The sequence below is a fragment of the Coenobita brevimanus genome, chromosome 28, assembly GCF_032717465.1.
Source record: "Coenobita brevimanus isolate Jiangsu-jjx chromosome 28, ASM3271746v2, whole genome shotgun sequence".
Lineage (NCBI taxonomy): Eukaryota > Metazoa > Arthropoda > Malacostraca > Decapoda > Coenobitidae > Coenobita > Coenobita brevimanus.
In genome coordinates this window covers 8,829,837-8,848,223 of record NC_136981.1, presented here as the reverse complement: position 1 = coordinate 8,848,223, position 18,387 = coordinate 8,829,837, and the positions used below count along the sequence as shown (strand labels likewise).

Sequence of the window (18,387 nt, the reverse complement as noted above, 5' to 3'; positions counted from 1 at the left end):
TTAAGAACACACTACACATCTGCCTAATCATTATCATCTCTGTATGTTTCTGCTTGTGAATATCCCCCTCCTGTACTGCCTACATCTCACTACCATACAGTATTACATTCCTAACACATATTACATGCAAGGACCCCTTGGCACAGAGACAAGCGTAGTAATAATATGGTTTGTGTTATAAGAATACATCAGTATCAACATCATATTTACATTCTAATTTCCTGGGGCAACAGTATAAATCAGACCCATTTAAAATGAACGGAACAGGAATCTATGGGACGAGGCTGTGAAATATTGCATTAAATGTACCACTATGGCCATTTTATTTTAATCTGGCCTAAAACTGACGTATCTCTGTCTTGAATGCTCAATTGTAACGGTGGATTAAAACTTAAATATGGTGCTAGTCATGAAGAAGTGCTATGGAAAGGATGCAGAAGCCTAACACTGCCTTCACTGACTTCTTATGCCACTAAGCTATATGAAATGAACTGCTAAAGGACTAAAATCTAGGCTAAGTCAGAGTATAGTATTGCTATGCATGGAATAGGTAGCATGGCCCTAGAAAAAAGTTAAATCTGACGGAACAAGTGACAAGTAAGCAGAATGGTCTTAGAAAAAAAGCTAAATTTGATACAGGTTTTCAAGCCTGCAGAGAATGCAATTAAAATTTACATATGTGTCAGCTTCCTGTAAAACCAAATTTTTTTTACAATTCTTGATTCATAGTTCAAGAATTCTAGTGTCTATATTATATGTAATTTGTGTACATACTCACATATAACTAAAGCTCTCAAGAACTTTAATCTTGATAATATGTCACCATAAATCATCTGAAAGGACTTTGCCTGCAGTATTCATATGGTGTGTGACAGCTGCCAGATGATGGGCAAATGTTCTCCATAGCTTTTTCTGGTCATCCTCTGGCGCTTCACTAATTGCAGCAAGTGTGTCCACTAAGCCAGCAAATGCAGTTCCTCCGTAAGCATCAAACTTGCTTGGGGCTGCGATCACATGACTGTAAATGGAAAAAGTAAACATGGTCATAATCTAAATTCATTACTATATCTCATCATCATCATCATCTAATCCTGTGTTGATCCACAAGGAGCGTAGGAGCCTGGGGCGAGGCAAGTTGGTCCTGACATTTAAGATGAGAGTGACCAGCCTCACTCATCCATGAGTGGCATTACATGAGCAGTAAACCCCAGCCACCCCTTGGATATAAACCTGCACAGGCTCAATCTGACTGGAGCGCCTTAATTACACACTAAACCACCAGGCACCCTAATCTGGTTAGATGGTTACCACCCAGTGTAATAAATGGTCTCCTGATGTACAAGAAACCATTTGGCTTGCTAGTTTTATATATTTATATCAACTATTGTACTCTGCCAAGAGACAGTTCCATTACAGACATGAGATGACACTTTATGTTCTACAGCCTTCTACATAATACAACTGCTGCTGGAATGGAATACATAGTCCTGATCACCTACACTATGGAAAGATACATATGAAATTCCAAGACTGCAAGGTTGATTCAAAGAACTGTATATTAAAATAATGAATGAGTTTAACAGTGGTCCTGATCAGCTACACTATGGAAAGATACAAATCTATCTATCTATATCTATCTATCTATTGCCAGACGCCTCAATCCCGTACTAGGTGGCCACAAACAAATCGCCTCCACGTCGCCCTGTCCCCCGCCATTTCACTGCCCTGCTCCCAACTCACCCCCCCCACCTTGCATATACCTCTCCACTCCATCCTTCCATCTCATCCTCAGCCTCCCCCTCCCTCTCCCACCCTCCACCTCACTCACATACACTCTCCTCATCAGTCTCTCACCCTCCATCCTCTCCACATGGCCAAACCACCTCAGTGTGTTCCTCCCTCCGCTTCCTATCACATCCACATCCACACCACAACGCTCCTTTATAACCTCATTTGTCAGGCTGTCTCTCCATATGACTCCACAGGCTCCTCTTAAATAACTCATTTCCACTGCTCTCATTCTTGACTTGTGTCCTTCCAACAACGTCCAAGCTTCATTTCCATACGTTAGACCTGGTATCACAATACTGTCATATAGTAACTTTTTCACTTCCATGCTCACTTCCCTGTTTCTTATCACTGCTTTCAAGGAACCAGCAACATTTCTTCCTTGTTGTACCCTTTCAAGCACTTCATCCTCCAAACTTCCATCCTTACTCATCACACTCCCCAAGTACTTAAACGTACTCACATTTTCCATTTCCTCACCATCCAACCTCACTGTACATTCACTAACTTCACTTCTCTCAAAGACCATCACTTTACTCTTCCCTACATTGACCTTTAGATTCCATTTCCTACACACTTTCCCAAACTCATTCACCAAGCCTTGCAACTCCCCTTTGTCTTCACTCAACAACACAGTATCATCTCCAAACAACAGTACAGGGAGTTTCCAAACATTACCCTCTCTCACCAGGGCCACTCCAACATCCACTGCCCTCCCTTGTACCTCTTTTATTACCCCATCAATGTACAGATTGAACAACCATGGAGACATGACACATCCCTGTTTCAACCCAACCTTCAAAGAGAAAAATTCACTCAGTTCACCATCTACACGCACTGCAGCCTTAGCACCATCATACATACTCTTCACAGCATTCAACAACTTCCCATCTACTCCATATATTCTTAATACTTTCCATAATCCTTGTCTATCCACCCTGTCATATGCTTTCTCCAAATCCATGAAAGCGGCATACAACTTCTTTCCCTTCTCTAGAAACTTCTCCTCTAAAGAGCTAAGAATGAATATCTGATCTACATATCCTCTTCCCTTCCTAAACCCTCCCTGTTCTTCTCCAACTAATTCCTCTGTTATTTCCCTAACTCTGTCAATAAGTATCCTACCATACACTTTTCCTATTACACTAAGAAGACAAATGCCCCTATGATTACCACACACTTCTTATTTCCCCTTTTCCTTTGTACAAGGGCATATTATACCCAACTTCCAATCCTCCGGGACTCTACCTTCCTCCCAGGCCAATCTGCATATCTTCCACATCCATTCTACTACTATCTCTCCCCCATGCTTCAGCATTTCACCACACACTCCATCAATTCCTGGAGCTCTCCCCAATTTGAATTTCTTCATTGCTTCCACAACTTCTATCCTACTGATTTCTTCCTCTCTTCTCACCTCCCTCCTTCTCTCAGCCATTCCCCAGCCACTTATACACGCATTACTTCCATCTTCTATGTTCAACAATTCCTTAAAGTGTTCTCTCCATCTGCTCACTTTTTCTCCCTTCTGCACTAGTAATCTACCATTTTTATCTTTCACTCCCCTGCTAACTTCACTGCCACCCTGTCTGACTCTCTTCACCTCCTTCCAGAACATTTTGTTAGTCCCACCACTTTACACTCAAATTCCTTCCAAATTCCTCATCCACTCTCTTCTTACTCTCTCTTACTAATCTTTTCACCTCTCTCTTCCTTTCTACATCTAATTCTCTCTGCTGCCTCTCAACTTCTTCCACGCCCCTATTTCTCATCCATTCATTGTATGCTTTCTTCTTTTGTGCCACAGCCTGTCTCACCTCTACATTCCACCACGCTGTTCGTTGCACCCCCCTCCGTCTTCTCTTCCTTCCACACACCACATCACATGCTGCACATATTTCTTCTGTGATTATCCTGCACACACCTTCCACGTCCCCCATCTGCTCCAATTCATATTTACCCAAACGTTCCTCCACTGCTGTCTTATATTCTGCCTTTTTCTCATCCTCTTGTAACCTTTCCACTCTCCTTGCAACTACTCCTTCCTCCAGTCCTTCCCTTCTTCTATTTCTCCATCTTACTTGGATCTTGATTTTGGCCACCACCAAGTAGTGGTCAGAAAGTCCACTCCCCCAACCGCTGTAAGCTCTTGCATCCATTACACATCTTCGCATCCTTTCATCCACACACACATACTCAATCATTGCCTTCCTTTCATTCAGTTCACCACCCACCCTTCTCATCACTCGCCATGTATACCTGTCGATCATTTTATGCCTGAAGAGGGTATTGGCTGTCACCAACTCCCTCCCAGCACAAATGTCCACTAACGCACTGCCATTCTCCTCTATCTCAGCAGGCACAACCCACTCACCAACTATTTCATCCACGTTCACATTCCCTACTTTACCATTCATATCACCAATCAAAAACACTCTGTCATACCTTTCAAACTTTTCCATGCACACTTCCACATTTGTCCGGAACTCGTCTTTAACTCTGCTTGGACGATCTTGCGTTGGCGCATACGCTCACACAATCACCCACATTTGTATTCCAACTTTCAATCTTACCCACAAAATCCTCGAGCCAACTGATCCATACTCTCTTATGTTCTTCTTCCATCTTTTACTCACAACAATACACACTCCTTCTTTTGCCCTCTCATTCTCACCTACTCCTGCGTATATACCCCATCCATACTCCCATTCTCTCACACTCTCTCCTCTCCATTTAGTTTCAGTTACTCCACATACATCCACTTTCGCACCCTCAAGCACATGGACGATCTCTCTCTTTTTCATCTCATCATTCGCACCCCTTACAGTCCATGTCGCGATTCTGTACCATGTCCATTGTCCGGTCCTTGGTCGTCATCTTTTGGTCAGTCCTTGTCCGAGGCTTCTTGTTCGTCTTTTTAGATACAAATCAATTTGGAATAATCCAAGCTAAAGCTACAAAACTTACTCTATCTTGTATGTCACAGACTAACCAAACTTTTTATCTGTTCTCATTGGAAATTCCAAGACTGCAAGGTAGACTCAAAGTATATTTAAATAATGAATGAGTTTAACAGTGGTGACTATAGAACTATGTTTAGCCTACATAAGAATCAAACAAGCAACCATGGTTAGAATTGGAACTTTATGTTTACAATTCTCAATGCCTTGGCCTTACATGCATTTAGTCTTTTTTCACCCATTGGTAGCATGAAATAGTGATGGGTGTCGTGTAGCTTTATCACTGCCAGTGTGCTACATGCAAGCAGTGGAGGTGAGTTTTTTAATGGCTATTTACCATTACTATTGTCAGCATTTATACAGAGCCTCAGGTTTCAAATTCAAGAGTTTTCCTTCCTCTGTGGCAGCTGCCATCCACGCTAATTAGTCCAATCTATCCTAGGGAATGGACTGTGACTATGGAGATGAGACATGTCTTGCAGTCTCAGCCTGCAATCTGACTGCATAAATGAACTTGGAAATGATGCATAACGCCAATGAAGTTTACATTTTTACCTCACCCAGACGGAGTCCGGCGAGGTGTTGTTTTTGTTCGAGTTTCTTTGTTTCATTGTTAGCAACATTACGGAAAAACGGCAGAATGAAATTACATCAAACTTTCAGAATATGTGGGCACTGGTCCCAAAAGAATGTGATTAAATTTTGGAGGTAATCAAGTGACCCTGAAAGGTCCAAAGCAAGGTCATGGATTTTCAGAAGTCTATAACCTCAGACTGGTTGAAGATACAGATATTTACTATTACCAGCATATGGGAACTCCCATATGGGCTTTCATTTGACAATAAGACCTATGACCTTGAGTAATCCTGAAAGGTCAAACTCAAGGTAATGGATATTCAGGGGGCTATAACTCAAAACTGGCACCAGATAGATATTTACTATTATCAACATGTAACAAGCATATGACAGGGTGGATAGACAAGGATTGTGGAAAGTGTTAAGAATATATGGAGTAGATGGGAAGTTGTTGAATGCTGTGAAGAGTATGTACGATGGTACGAAGGCTGCAGTGCGTGTGGATGGTGAACTAAGTGAATTTTTCTCTTTGAAAGTTGGTTTGAAACAGGGATGTGTCATGTCTCCATGGTTGTTCAATCTGTACATGGATGGGGTAATAAAAGAGGTACAAGGTAGGGTAGTGGATGTTGGAGTGGCCCTGGTGAGAGAGGATAGTGTTTGGAAACTCCCTGTACTGTTGTTTGCAGATGATACTGTGTTGTTGAGTGAAGACGAAGGGGAGCTGCAAGGCTTGGTGGATGAGTTTGAGAGAGTGTGTAAGAAACGGAACCTAAAGGTGAATGTAGGGAAGAGTAAAGTGATGGTCTTTGAGAGAGGTGAAGTTAGTGAATGTACAGCGAGGTTAGATGGTGAGGAATTGGAAAATGTGAGTACGTTTAAGTATTTGGGTAGTGTGATGAGTAAGGATGCAGGTTTGGTGGGTGAAGTGCTTGAAAGGGTACAGCAGGGAAGAAAGGTTGCTGGTTCCTTGAAAGCAGTGATAAGAAACAGGGAAGTGAGCATGGAAGTGAAAAAGTTACTACATGACAGTATTGTGATACCAACTCTAACGTACAGAAGTGAAGCTTGGACATTGTTGGAAGGACACAAGTCAAGAGTGAGAGCAGTGGAAATGAGTTATTTAAGAGGAGCCTGTGGAGTCACATGGAGAGACAGGCTGACGAATGAGGATATAAAGGAGCGTTGTGGTGTGGATGTGGATGTGATAGGAAGCGTTATGAGGAACACACTGAGGTGGTTTGGCCATGTGGAGAGGATGGAGGGCGAAAGACTGATGAAGAGAGTGTATGTGAGTGAGGTGGAGGGGGGAAGAGGGAGGGGGAGGCCGAGGATGAGATGGAGGGATGGGGTGGAGAGGTATATGAGAGAGGGGGGTGTGAGTTGGGAGCAGGGCAGTGAAATGGCGGGGGACAGGGCAACTTGGAGGCGATTTGTTTGTGGCCACCCCAAACGGGATTGAGGCGTCTGGCAATAGATAGATAGATAGATAGAACAAGTCCCACATGGGCTTTCAATCAGTACCATGATCTTTCATCTTAAGTGAACCTGAAGTCAAACTCAAGGTCACAGTTATTCAGGGGGCTACAACTCAAAAGTGGTTAAGACAGAGATATTTACTATTACGAACGTACAGGAAGACCCATATGGGTTTACAATTGGTACAGTACCATGAACTTTCACCTTACGTGACACCGAGAGGCCAAACTCATGGTCACGGATATTCAAGGGGCTATAACTCGAAACTGGTTGAAGATGGAGATAGTTACTACTGTCAAGATATAGGAAGTCTCATATGGGCTTTCATCTGGCACCACAACCTTTGACCTTACATGACCTTGAAAGGTCACACACTAGGTCACGGATTTTCAGAGGGCTATAACTTGAAAAGGGTTGAAAATATAATAACCACTGTCAGGCGAGGTTTGTTGTGCCTGGCACCTCTTGTTTCACATTTAAGACTGATTTGCCTGTAACACTTCCCATGAACACTGTTAATGGTACCACTGGAACAGTTCAAAGATAATACAGACAGGATCATGGTCTATCTATCTAACTACTTCTTTATAACCAGATGCCTTAATCTTGGAAGGGGTGCCCACAAATAAATTACCTCCACGTCACCCTGTCCAAAAGTAAAATTCACTCATATGTGATGGCAAATACAGTAAACTCTCACTCTAATGGACTCAGTTCTACCAGTTTTCAGATCGAACAGACACGTTCCGGGGTCCTCCTTCCTTCAGAGACAATGTACCATACAGTGCTTAACCAGCTGTCTGAACGGTGATGTGTTTACAATTTTCATATTTTTTGTTGACAAGTGCTATACTGCATTCTATAAACAGTGTTAATATGGTGCTGTAAGTGTGGACTTGACATATGACAGTGATATTAGAAAGGTTAAAAGAAATAAATTAGTGGGAAAACACGTTAAGCCACAACTTCTTGAATGCTTCTCTTCTTTTTTTTCTCTACCCTCTTTCCATTTTCCTGCTCCTGTACATTTATCTTCCTCTTTTTTTCTCTTTCCTCCTCCTATGACTTCTATCCCCCTGTCTTATTCTTTTTCTTGTCACATCCAAAGGTGATAAACGAAAGCTATAAATGCGGGAATTAGAGGAAATTCAATCAAAGGGGGAAATTATAAGAAGCTGAGTCCCTCCACAATCTCATCACTTGGGGCCAACAAATATTTACTTAGGTATATACACACAAAACTGGGTCTCACGTAAAGCACAGAAGGGTTACTTTTGCCTACCTTCCCCTCCTATCTCTATGTAAAGACTGATAAATGATTTCAAACAAATTACTTCTTAAAAAAAAAATATATATAATTCAGAAGTTCATAACTGCTGTATTATGGTACACACTTGTATTCTGGCCTGCCTGGAAGTCCATGTCGGTCAATGAAGGCTCTCTCCACCATCATCAATTGATCATTTACATGCCGAACAGCCAGTGGACTGAAAAACATACAATTAACTGGTAAGTGCATTTCTGTTTTTCACCTATGCTATATTAAGTAGTCTCTTTTGATAAGACTTTTGTGAAACTGAAGCTTCTTACAGTGCAAGTTAACTGAACAAGCATTTTCCTTGCTGGTTTTTACATTTTACTGAGAGCACACTATGGTAATTCTGTGGCCAGAAAATATATTTCATATCACAACAATGATACCTACTGTACACATATACAGTATACAGTACTTACTTATTCAGGTCAAGATCACTTAATGATGAAGTGAAGTTTGCAATGCTGTCCTTAAAGTTTTCAAGAGCATCGGTGAAGTACTCTGAAAAATTATATACAAATAATAATGAAATGTCTGGCTTGGCATACCGTAAAAAGAATATGTAGTATTGTAGTAGCAGTAGTAGTAACAGCAATAGTTGTAGTAGTAGTAGTAGTAGTAGTAGCAGAAACAGTAATAGTAGCAGCAGTAGTAGTAGTAGTAGGAGTAGAAGTAGACGTAGGAGCAGGAGTAGGAGTAGTAATAGCAGTGGTAGTAGTAAGTAGTAGATATAGCCCCAGGCCCACCTGAAATATGAACCCAGTGGACTGCAGGCTAAAGTTGTCCTCCTCCTGCAGTCCACCATCCACACCCTCTGGCAGACAAGGAGAGGGCTGAAGTGCATTTGTATAACTGAGCAGCTCCACAACCCAGTTATATCAGTGCCACTATATAAAGGCATCCTTCTCCAGCATCATGAGGACTAAGAAACACAGTACAGTATATGTAAACTATGTGGTGTAAAGAAGTCTGCTGATAACGGGTTGAAAACAGTGTGTTCAGATGATATGGTTATATTGTATTCTGAAGAGAAAGGGTGCTGACAGGGCTTAATGAGAGTATGAGTGGGTTAACCAAGTCTCCAGCCAGACTCAACTTACCTAATAAAATCCTGTAAGACCCCATCTAGGCTACAGACATGCTTCCTAAGAGTCTACTGTACAGAGGTAAAGCACACGTAAGACACTGGCATCAAAAAAGCTTGAAGGAAACAAGAAGATGGGAAAAATCTCACAGACTAGTTTGCCGATCGAAATTCCACCGTGACCCCAACTCCTCTATAGGGGTGCTAAGTGCAAGCCTCTAACCCTTCAAATTCTTAAAGTGAAGCTGGCAACCAAGATGGGTAGCCTAGACATCACCATGTGAGTTTTATGAAGCACATTGCCGATTTTTGTCACAGTACATATGAAATCCACGCAAGCAAGGTCGACGCAGGAAGAGGGGTCACTGTATAATGTATATCCCTATTCTAACCTGATGATATATATTCAGCAACAAAACTATAGCAATCAATATGTCAGTACTCTACTCTGAAGATAAATATTCCACAAACAAAACCTGAGTGTGTTTTTTACCCATTGAAATATTCTGTGAAGCAATAAGTGAACCAAAGTCATCTTCAATATTCTCTTGAGCTCTGCCAATAAAGTCAGCGTAGGCATCCAGCGAAAATGGCAGTATCTGTTATTGGTGGAAAAATAGTATTAGTACAAGTCATTAACACAAGTTTATATTTTTTTCAGATATCCAAAGCTATGCATAAAAAAAAAAAAAAAAAAAAAAAAAAAAGATCAGAGTTAAAGAACTTGTCTGCTGTTCAATAGGACGACAGTTCAATCCCAAGCTAGGCCAGGGAACAGTCTGATTTTATTTTGTGACTTTCTGAAATGTCATAAAAACATCCACAACATCAGTCCTAAATAAGACAGCTCTAGCATAATTCAATACAGACAGTGGGTGTTAGCACCAAAGTAGTAACATGTAAAGGTGTATGGCATGTAGGACTGCTGGGCCTCCAAGAAAAAAAAAAAAAAAATTGTGTAATACAGTAACTACTGTACTCCCCAACATAATATAACCACAAAAAATCCCTGGCAGCATCTAAATGAAGCAGCTTGATTTCTACAGCATACCAGGTGCATTTCTGCATCAGCCAGAAAAAACAAGAACAAGAACAACTGCTACTGCTGTTGTGTAATGCAAGTGTCCAAGTACTGTACTGCTCCTGGAAGTGAAGTACAGCACAGGTATGGTGTACACAACTATGGCAAAATTTTAATGCTGGTTTAAATTCTGCTTGGCTGGAAAAGTAAAGCACATGTTTGGAAATTAAAAGGAGGAAAGAGATCACGCTAGCAACCTTAGCCTCAGCGAGTGTAAGAGCGAGGTGGCCCCATATTGCTGTGACGGCAGTGTGGAAGTGAAAGCCTCGGTCGTACACTTCATCCACCAGCTCAAAGGTCTCATACAGGGTGTGGTACATCGGGTCGCCAATCGTCACCTGTACACACACACACACACACACACTAGTTTTAGTCTCAAGCACAATTCTACAAATATTAGAATTAGGTGAAAATTTTTTACAGGCCAGCCTCACTATGCAAATGACATGTGATTGTTCACTTACACATTCTTAACATTTTAGCACCCTTTTTTCTGATACATGATTGCCAATTTTGCCTATACAATCACTACAACCACCCACAAACGAACATTTTTCAATATATGGCTGCCAATTGGCTTATATGATTGCTATGATCTCTACATTTGATAAATAATTGACTGCCATCCAACTGGTGTTCCAGAGACATAACCCAACTGCATAGCAAGGCTGGCCTGTATTGTACCCTAGAAAATCTATATCTTCATAAAAACTACACAATTCATTATCTACCTATTATAAGCTGTAAAATAGAGTATTCTAACACAATGAAAACTGCAAGTCCATAAGCGAAGGTTTGTACATAACTTGAACTAAATCACAATCACATTAGTATATTCTTCACTAATACACAGGCAATAATGCATTTTATGAAGCAATTTATGATATGATACAAACGATATGATACAAATGATAAGAGGGGTCTGACTGCAATGTCCTTAAGAGGCATTTACATCTCCACAAGATTAGGTCTTGTCCAGTTGCTGCAATCTTAGGCTCATCTGAATGTGATCCATCTCCAGTCCACCATTCTTCAAGCATAGGCCAGGGAAGGAGCTGAGTGACATTTGTATACCCAGGCAGTACAGTCATCTGGCTCTATTGGTGCCACTACGGGAAGGCATCCCTTGCAGCACCACATAATTAGGCAGCCATCATATTCACATTTACTTTCAGGCTTTGTCATTCAATCATAACTCAGCATTAGTCTGTGAACATCTCAGTCACTATTCACTTTAAAATCCAAAGTATTTTTAGACTGATATTAATCCATTACAAGCTCAATTCAAATATCATATACTGTAATGTTTATTTTCATTACACTGATATTGAATTCTTGGTAAACTGGCAATTCACATAAAATGTATAATTTCATTGTACATGCATTCTAGGCAAGGAGTATGTTGAAACAGGTCACTATAACCCATAGTTAATAAATCATCTATCTATCTATCCATCTATTGCCAGATGTGTTAATCCCGTAAGGAGTGGCAACAAACAAATCACCTCCATGATGTCCTGTCCTGTCATTTGGCTGCCCTCCCTCAAATTCACATTCTTTTCTCTCAAATATCTATCCACTCCATTCCCTCCATCTCATCCTTAGTCTTCCCCTCCTCCTTTCTCCCTCCATCCTTGGTCTCCCCCTCCTCCTCTCTCCCTCCATCCATAGTCTCCCCTTCCTCCTCTCTCTCTCTATCCTTGGTCTCCCCCTCTTCCTCTCTCCCTCCATCCATGGTCTCCTCTTCCTCCTCGTCTCTCCCTCCACCTCACTCACATACACTCTTTCAGTCAGTCTAGAAGTCAAAACAGTAGCACACATTACAAATTCAGTACTTTCCCTCCACCTCACTCACATACACTCTTTCAGTCAGTCTAGAAGTCAAAACAGTAGCACACATTACAAATTCAGTACTTTCCCTCCACCTCACTCACATACACTCTTTCAGTCAGTCTAGAAGTCAAAACAGTAGCACACATTACAAATTCAGTACTAAGTTCCCTGTGACAGTGCTTCAGATGTTTTGTTAAGAACTCTGGCATGACAATTTTCTAATGTAAAAGGTAGATGATACTCCTAGTCCTTTATGTAAGCAAGAGGTCAACTCTGGAACTGTGTTCAATTGTCTGTGTTTCCTTCTGTCAATGACCTCCAGTTTTTCAAGCAGACTGCGCAATGCATCCAGCCATCTTGAACAGATGTTGAATTCGGCTTTCTTACTTTATTTATCAAGTTATTTTTTTCTTGGAGGGAACAGTTTTCCAGGGTTCTAGGTTTTCGTTCCTTTTTCCTTGTGCGCGCACGCACGCGCAAACACACACGCGCGCACACACACGCGCGCACACACACACACACACACCGAAATGTAAACAATGAGGGAATGGAATTTCAAGGATTTGATGCTAATACTAATGTCATGGACCTGGTGAAAACATTAATTATGAGGATTTGTGAACTCGAAAAAAAAGTAGAGAATCTAGTGATAAAGGATGTGTGGGGAAATACGGAAACCACCATACAGAGTCTAATCCAGTCCAACGAAACAGCCAATGAAGAGATTAAGAATTTGAAGAGGGAAAATGTTGAACTGAGGAGGAAACTTGAAGAGAGTACTGTACTAATAAAACGGAGAAGGTGAGTAATGTACTAGAAGAACACAAGGCAAAGTGGGCACACGTAGAAGAAGAACAGAAAGAAGTGGTCAGCTTAAGAGAGATCATCCAGGAAGAAAGGGAAATGAACAAGAAAGAAATGGAAGAAAATGTAGTGAAAATACTGAAGAAAAAAGAGAAAATAGTGAGAGAAACTGTAGAATGGAACAGATGTGTGGTAGTATTTGGAAACAGGGAAGAGGAAGAAAAGGTTAGGTTCGCAAGACTCGAGAGAGACACGAACATGGTGAGAGGAATATTAGGCAAGATTGACCCCGAAGGAGACAAGTGGGTAAAAGAAATTGAGGAAGTAAGGAGGATAGGGCCTTATAAGAAAGGGGAAACAAGACCAATGAGAGTCAAGTTTACATCAGAAAGTGTAATAAATGAGATACTTAAAGTGACCTGGAAATTAAGCAAAGAGGCGGGGATGGAAAATATTATAATAAGAAAAGATCTGAATGAAGAAGAAAGAGAAGTTTTAAAATCATTAAAGGAAGAAGTAAAGGAAAAAAATGATAGGAGGACAGAGGAAGAACGTAATACTTTTTTTTGGAGAGTATTGGATATGAAAGTAAGGAAATAGTATTTAAGGAAATAGAAGTGAAGGAAACTAAGGGGGATGGTTGTGAAAGATCAGAAGTTGAGGAAGTGGTACGGACAGAGATAGGAGAGAAGAGGGTATTAATAATGTCAAAAATAATTTGAAGGTGATATATACTAATGTTGATGGTTTCATATCGACAAGGATCGAAATTAATGATTTCTTGAGAGAACATGAACCTGATGTCATGTGCTTTGTAGAGACCAAATTAAGAGAAGATATTGATGTTCATTTGGGAGATGGTAAATACAAACTGTGGAGAAAAGACAGAAAAGAAAAAAAGGGAGGAGGAGTGATGATAGCATTGAAGAACAACATAAATGTAGATACTGTGGAAATGGGAGAAGGCAGGGCTGAAGTGATATATATGAAATTAGAAACTGGAGAGAATGTTAAGAGAGATATGGCGGTAGTGTATGTTCCCCCAAAGACGAGAGCATGGAAGGATGACGAATACCATGAGATGTTGTCAGATATGGCTAGCTACTTGCAAAAAATAATTGAGAAAAGCAATAATATAATTTTGGTGGGTGACTTTAATTGTAAAGAGGTGAACTGGGAGGAATGGTACTCGGGAGGCGGCGAGGATTCGTGGGGTACTATGTTATTAAATATAATAATGAATAATGTGATGACGCAGTGGGTCAAAGAAGAGACACGGTTTCGAGGTGAGGACACACCAGCAAGGTTAGATTTACTGTTCACCAAAGAACCCGATGTAATAGAATCATTGGAATATCTCTGTCCTTTGGGAAAAAGTGATCACGTGGTCATTGAGTTCCAGATGTTAATAGGAAACGTCGAGCCAAGAGACGAGCTTCATAGACAGGGAAGATACAACTTTGGCAAAGCAAATTTTACAGGATTGAGAAACCTTTTTGAAAATGCGGATTGGAGAAAATTCAGAGAAACAAGAGAGATACAGAGGAAGTGGGATATCTTTCTAGACCTCTATAATTTGGGAGTGGAAAAATTTGTACCAAGAGTAAGAGGGAAAGAAAACAGGAAAAAGGAGTGGTTTAATAGAAGGTGTATGACAGCCAAAAAAAAGAGAGATAAGGCGTGGAACAATTGGAGAAAGAGAGGTAACGACAGAACAAAGGAAGAATATAAAAGAACAAGAAACGAATACACAAGAATACGTAGGGAAGAAGAAAGGAATTTTGAAAAAGGTATAATTGACAAATGCAAGGATGAACCCAAACTGTTTTATAGATTTGTTAATGGCAAACTGAAACAAAAGGAAGGAATCACCAAGCTGAAAGTAGATGGAGAGGTCTTTAAGGATGCGGCAATGCAAGCAGAAATAATGAACAAACGTTTCCAGTCAGTTTTCACTAAAGAAAAGGAGCTTGTGGAAGGGAAGGGAGTGATTAGAAATGTTCCGGTGATGAAAGATATAAAAGTGGAGGTGCAGGAAGTGTATAAATTACTGGAAACTCAAGATGTAAGGAAAGCCCCAGGACCTGATGGAATTTCTAATTGGGTACTGAAGGAATGCAGAGAACAACTGGCGGATAAAATTCACAGCTTAATTGTATGCTCACTGGAAGAGGGGAAAGTGTCAAAAGAATGGAAGAGGGCAAATGTGGTACCAATTTACAAGGGAGGAAACAGGGAAGAACCCCTGAATTATAGACCAGTGTCTCTAACCAGCATGGTCGCAAAATTGTGTGAGAGAATCCTGAAAGACAGATGGATAAAATATCTGGAAGAGATGAATATTTTGGCTGAATGTCAGTTTGGATTCAGAAGTGGAAGGTCATGTGTTTCAAACTTGTTGAGCTTTTACTCAAGAGCGATTGATGTGGTACAGGAGAGAGATGGTTGGGTGGATTGTGTGTACTTAGACTTAGAGAAGGCCTTTGACAAGGTACCTCATAAGAGACTAATGTGGAAACTAGAATATATAGGAGGACTAAAGGGGAAACTTCTGGAATGGATGAGAGACTTTTTGAGAGACAGACAAATGAGGACAGTAATAAAGGAAAAGATGTCTGGATGGAGGGAAGTAACAAGTGGAGTCCCTCAAGGCTCAGTGTTGGCGCCAGTAATGTTCCTGATTTACGTAAATGATATGGTAGATGGAGTGAACAGTTATGCGAGTCTGTTTGCTGATGATGTAAAGATCTTGAGGAAGATAGAGGTTGAGGAGGATTGTAAAATACTGCAGGAGGATTTGGATAGGATACACAATTGGAGCCGGACGTGGGAAATGAAATTTAATGTAAAGAAATGTAAAATATTGGAAATGGGTAAAAGTACCAGGAGACCATCACTGAATTATTTTCTGGGTAATGAATTAATCACAAAAAGGAGAGAAGAGAAAGATTTGGGAGTGCTGGTCCAAGATAGTTTGTCACCAGAAAAGCACATTAACAAGATAGTTGGAGAGACTTATAAGCTCTTGACTAACATAAGAGTAGCATTTCATTATATGGATGAGGAAATGATGAAAAAATTGATAGTGGCCATGATCCGCCCCAGGTTAGAATATGCAGTGGTAGTGTGGTCCCCACACAAAAAGAAAGATATAAACAAGATTGAGAGAATACAAAGAACAGCAACCAAGATGGTCCCCAGTCTGACAGACCTGTCATACAGAGAGAGGCTGGAAAAACTGGATTTGCCTTCGTTAGAGGAAAGGAGAAAGAGGGGAGAAATGATTGCGGTGTTCAGGACCATGGTGGGAGTAGATAAAATTGACAAAGAAGATCTGTTTGTATGGGATAAGAGAGCAACAAGAGGACATGGAATGAAATTGAAAAAGTCAAGCTGCTTGAAGGATATCAAGAAATATAGCTTTCCTTACAGAAGTATAGACTTATGGAATAGCCTGGACAAAGAGATCGTCCAGTCTAAAAACTTAAACGAGTTTAAAGTTAAATTCGACTTATTGAGAAACAGCGACGGAAACCCACGAGCATAGTACATTCCGTGTATATCACAATTAGGTATGTTCTTAAATATTTGGAACGACTTAGACAAAGAGGTGGTGCATGAGAAAAACATTCATGTGTGTAAAGGTAGACTTGATAAATGTGGATATGGAGACAGGACAACACGAGCATTGCTCAATTCCTGTATACTACAAATAGGTAAATACAAATAGGTAAATACACACACACACACACACACACACACACACACACACACACACACACAAAATTCAATAATACTTACATTGTCATGGGTGTAGCGTGTGTCCATGCATGGTATACCCAGGTTGTGTTGGAATCCTTTGTAGTCGCTACCAGAGCCTATGAACTGCAGGTGAGGCAGATGAGGCCGTTGCGGGTCTGGACGCCGAACTGCCCACGTGTCGTACACAGTGGGTCGGCCCGCTGCTACCTCATCAGCATCAGGGTTACGTACCTGTCAGTGTAAATGGAACTTACAACAATACATCATCGTTGTCATCATCAGGGCTTCTTATTTGTTAAAGCAAACAGAACTTACAAAACTATGTCATCATCATCATCATATAAGTAAATGTGAACTGAACACACAAAAACATCATCATCATCCTGACCCTTTCCTCCCACTTACAGACATGGTGAGGAAGGATCTGAGAACAAGGCAAGAGACAGTACAAATGGTGGAGAACTATCTACATTTAGGGAAATGGACCAAACACTCATTCACTTACCATCTCTCTCTCTTAGGGACCCTTTACATAGAGTCAAAACACTTCGTCTAAGCTAAATTACTGTTTTAAACAAGAAGTCTAAACGAAATCTACAAGATGCTGCATCTAACTATTTTTAAAAATATTTGCCTGAAAGCTCTGTACACATTATTATTAAACAGGATGCTGATTAATTGACCTAATATGATGGAAATGTCTTTTACCCACTGAGGGGTATAAATTTCCCCAAACCAATGAAATAAATAAATAAAATAACAAAATAATAACTATGATTATAATAATACTAGTACTAAGATCTGTAACAATGTAAGAAACTCAGCTTGGACTTCGACTCTGAAGAAAGATAACTAAGAATGATGATAGTGTATGTTAAGAACGAGGACAGAATTGCCATTTACTAAGACTGCAGCCACATCTCACTACAGTACCTCTCAGGGTTGACTGTAACCACTCATCTACTACCTGATAGTTAATGTTCTAGCTTTACTGAACAGGTTAATGGAGCTTAGATACACTATTTCAAGATATACAGCACACCAGGTTAATGTATTTGCCATGTAAATTGGGGGATGACTATATACCTGTTTAACAATGGCCCAGGATAAGAACTATGGTTTCCAGTGAATGTCTAAGAATCATGGCAGCTTACCTTCTTTGCACTTGCATACACGGCATCTGTCAGAATGTGTGCAGATTTGGTGCGCAGAGTGTAATTCCCTGTAGAGATTATCAACAGTGCTTGTTAGTGATCACGGATTTCACTACTTGTTATAAACAATTAGAGATAACACTTAATAGGGCATAATGCAGAAATAAAGAAAGATAATACAGTACAGATACCAGTGTGATGGCATGCATGATTCCTTTATTACCAGAGCATATGTAAAACATTGCATACTGTACAGCCAGAGATAATATAAATACCACTGTGATGATCCACATGCTTCCCTTATTACTACAGCATGTGTGACACCCTGTGCATAATATAAAAATAAATAAAAATAATATAAAGAGCAAAATTATAACATGCATATCTCTATTACTACTACTACATTCCTCTGTTACTACATCATATGTTTTAAATAAAATAAACGTTTTACAAGGAGAGTAGAAAAGTTACAAGAGGATGGAAAAATGGCAGAATAGAGGGAAGTGGAGGAGCGATTGGGTAAGTATAGATTGGAGCAGATGGGGGACATG

General features: G+C 40.4%; 1 protein-coding gene across 1 annotated transcript in view; it reads right to left on the bottom strand.

Annotated features, from left to right (window-relative positions):
* Positions 1-799: 799 nt before the first annotated feature.
* The window catches only part of LOC145394813 (putative N-acetylated-alpha-linked acidic dipeptidase), a 65,250-nt gene continuing 47,662 nt past the window's right edge, over positions 800-18,387 (bottom strand). Inside the window, exons 11-17 of the mRNA XM_080268601.1 lie at positions 17,837-17,904; positions 16,722-16,913; positions 10,481-10,621; positions 9,696-9,801; positions 8,538-8,619; positions 8,198-8,290; positions 800-1,018 (exon numbers count right to left, since the gene is read on the bottom strand). Of these exons, the coding sequence (XP_080124727.1) occupies positions 820-1,018; positions 8,198-8,290; positions 8,538-8,619; positions 9,696-9,801; positions 10,481-10,621; positions 16,722-16,913; positions 17,837-17,904 (881 nt within the window). The 3' untranslated portion in view covers positions 800-819. The remainder of the gene's footprint in view (positions 1,019-8,197; positions 8,291-8,537; positions 8,620-9,695; positions 9,802-10,480; positions 10,622-16,721; positions 16,914-17,836; positions 17,905-18,387) is intronic.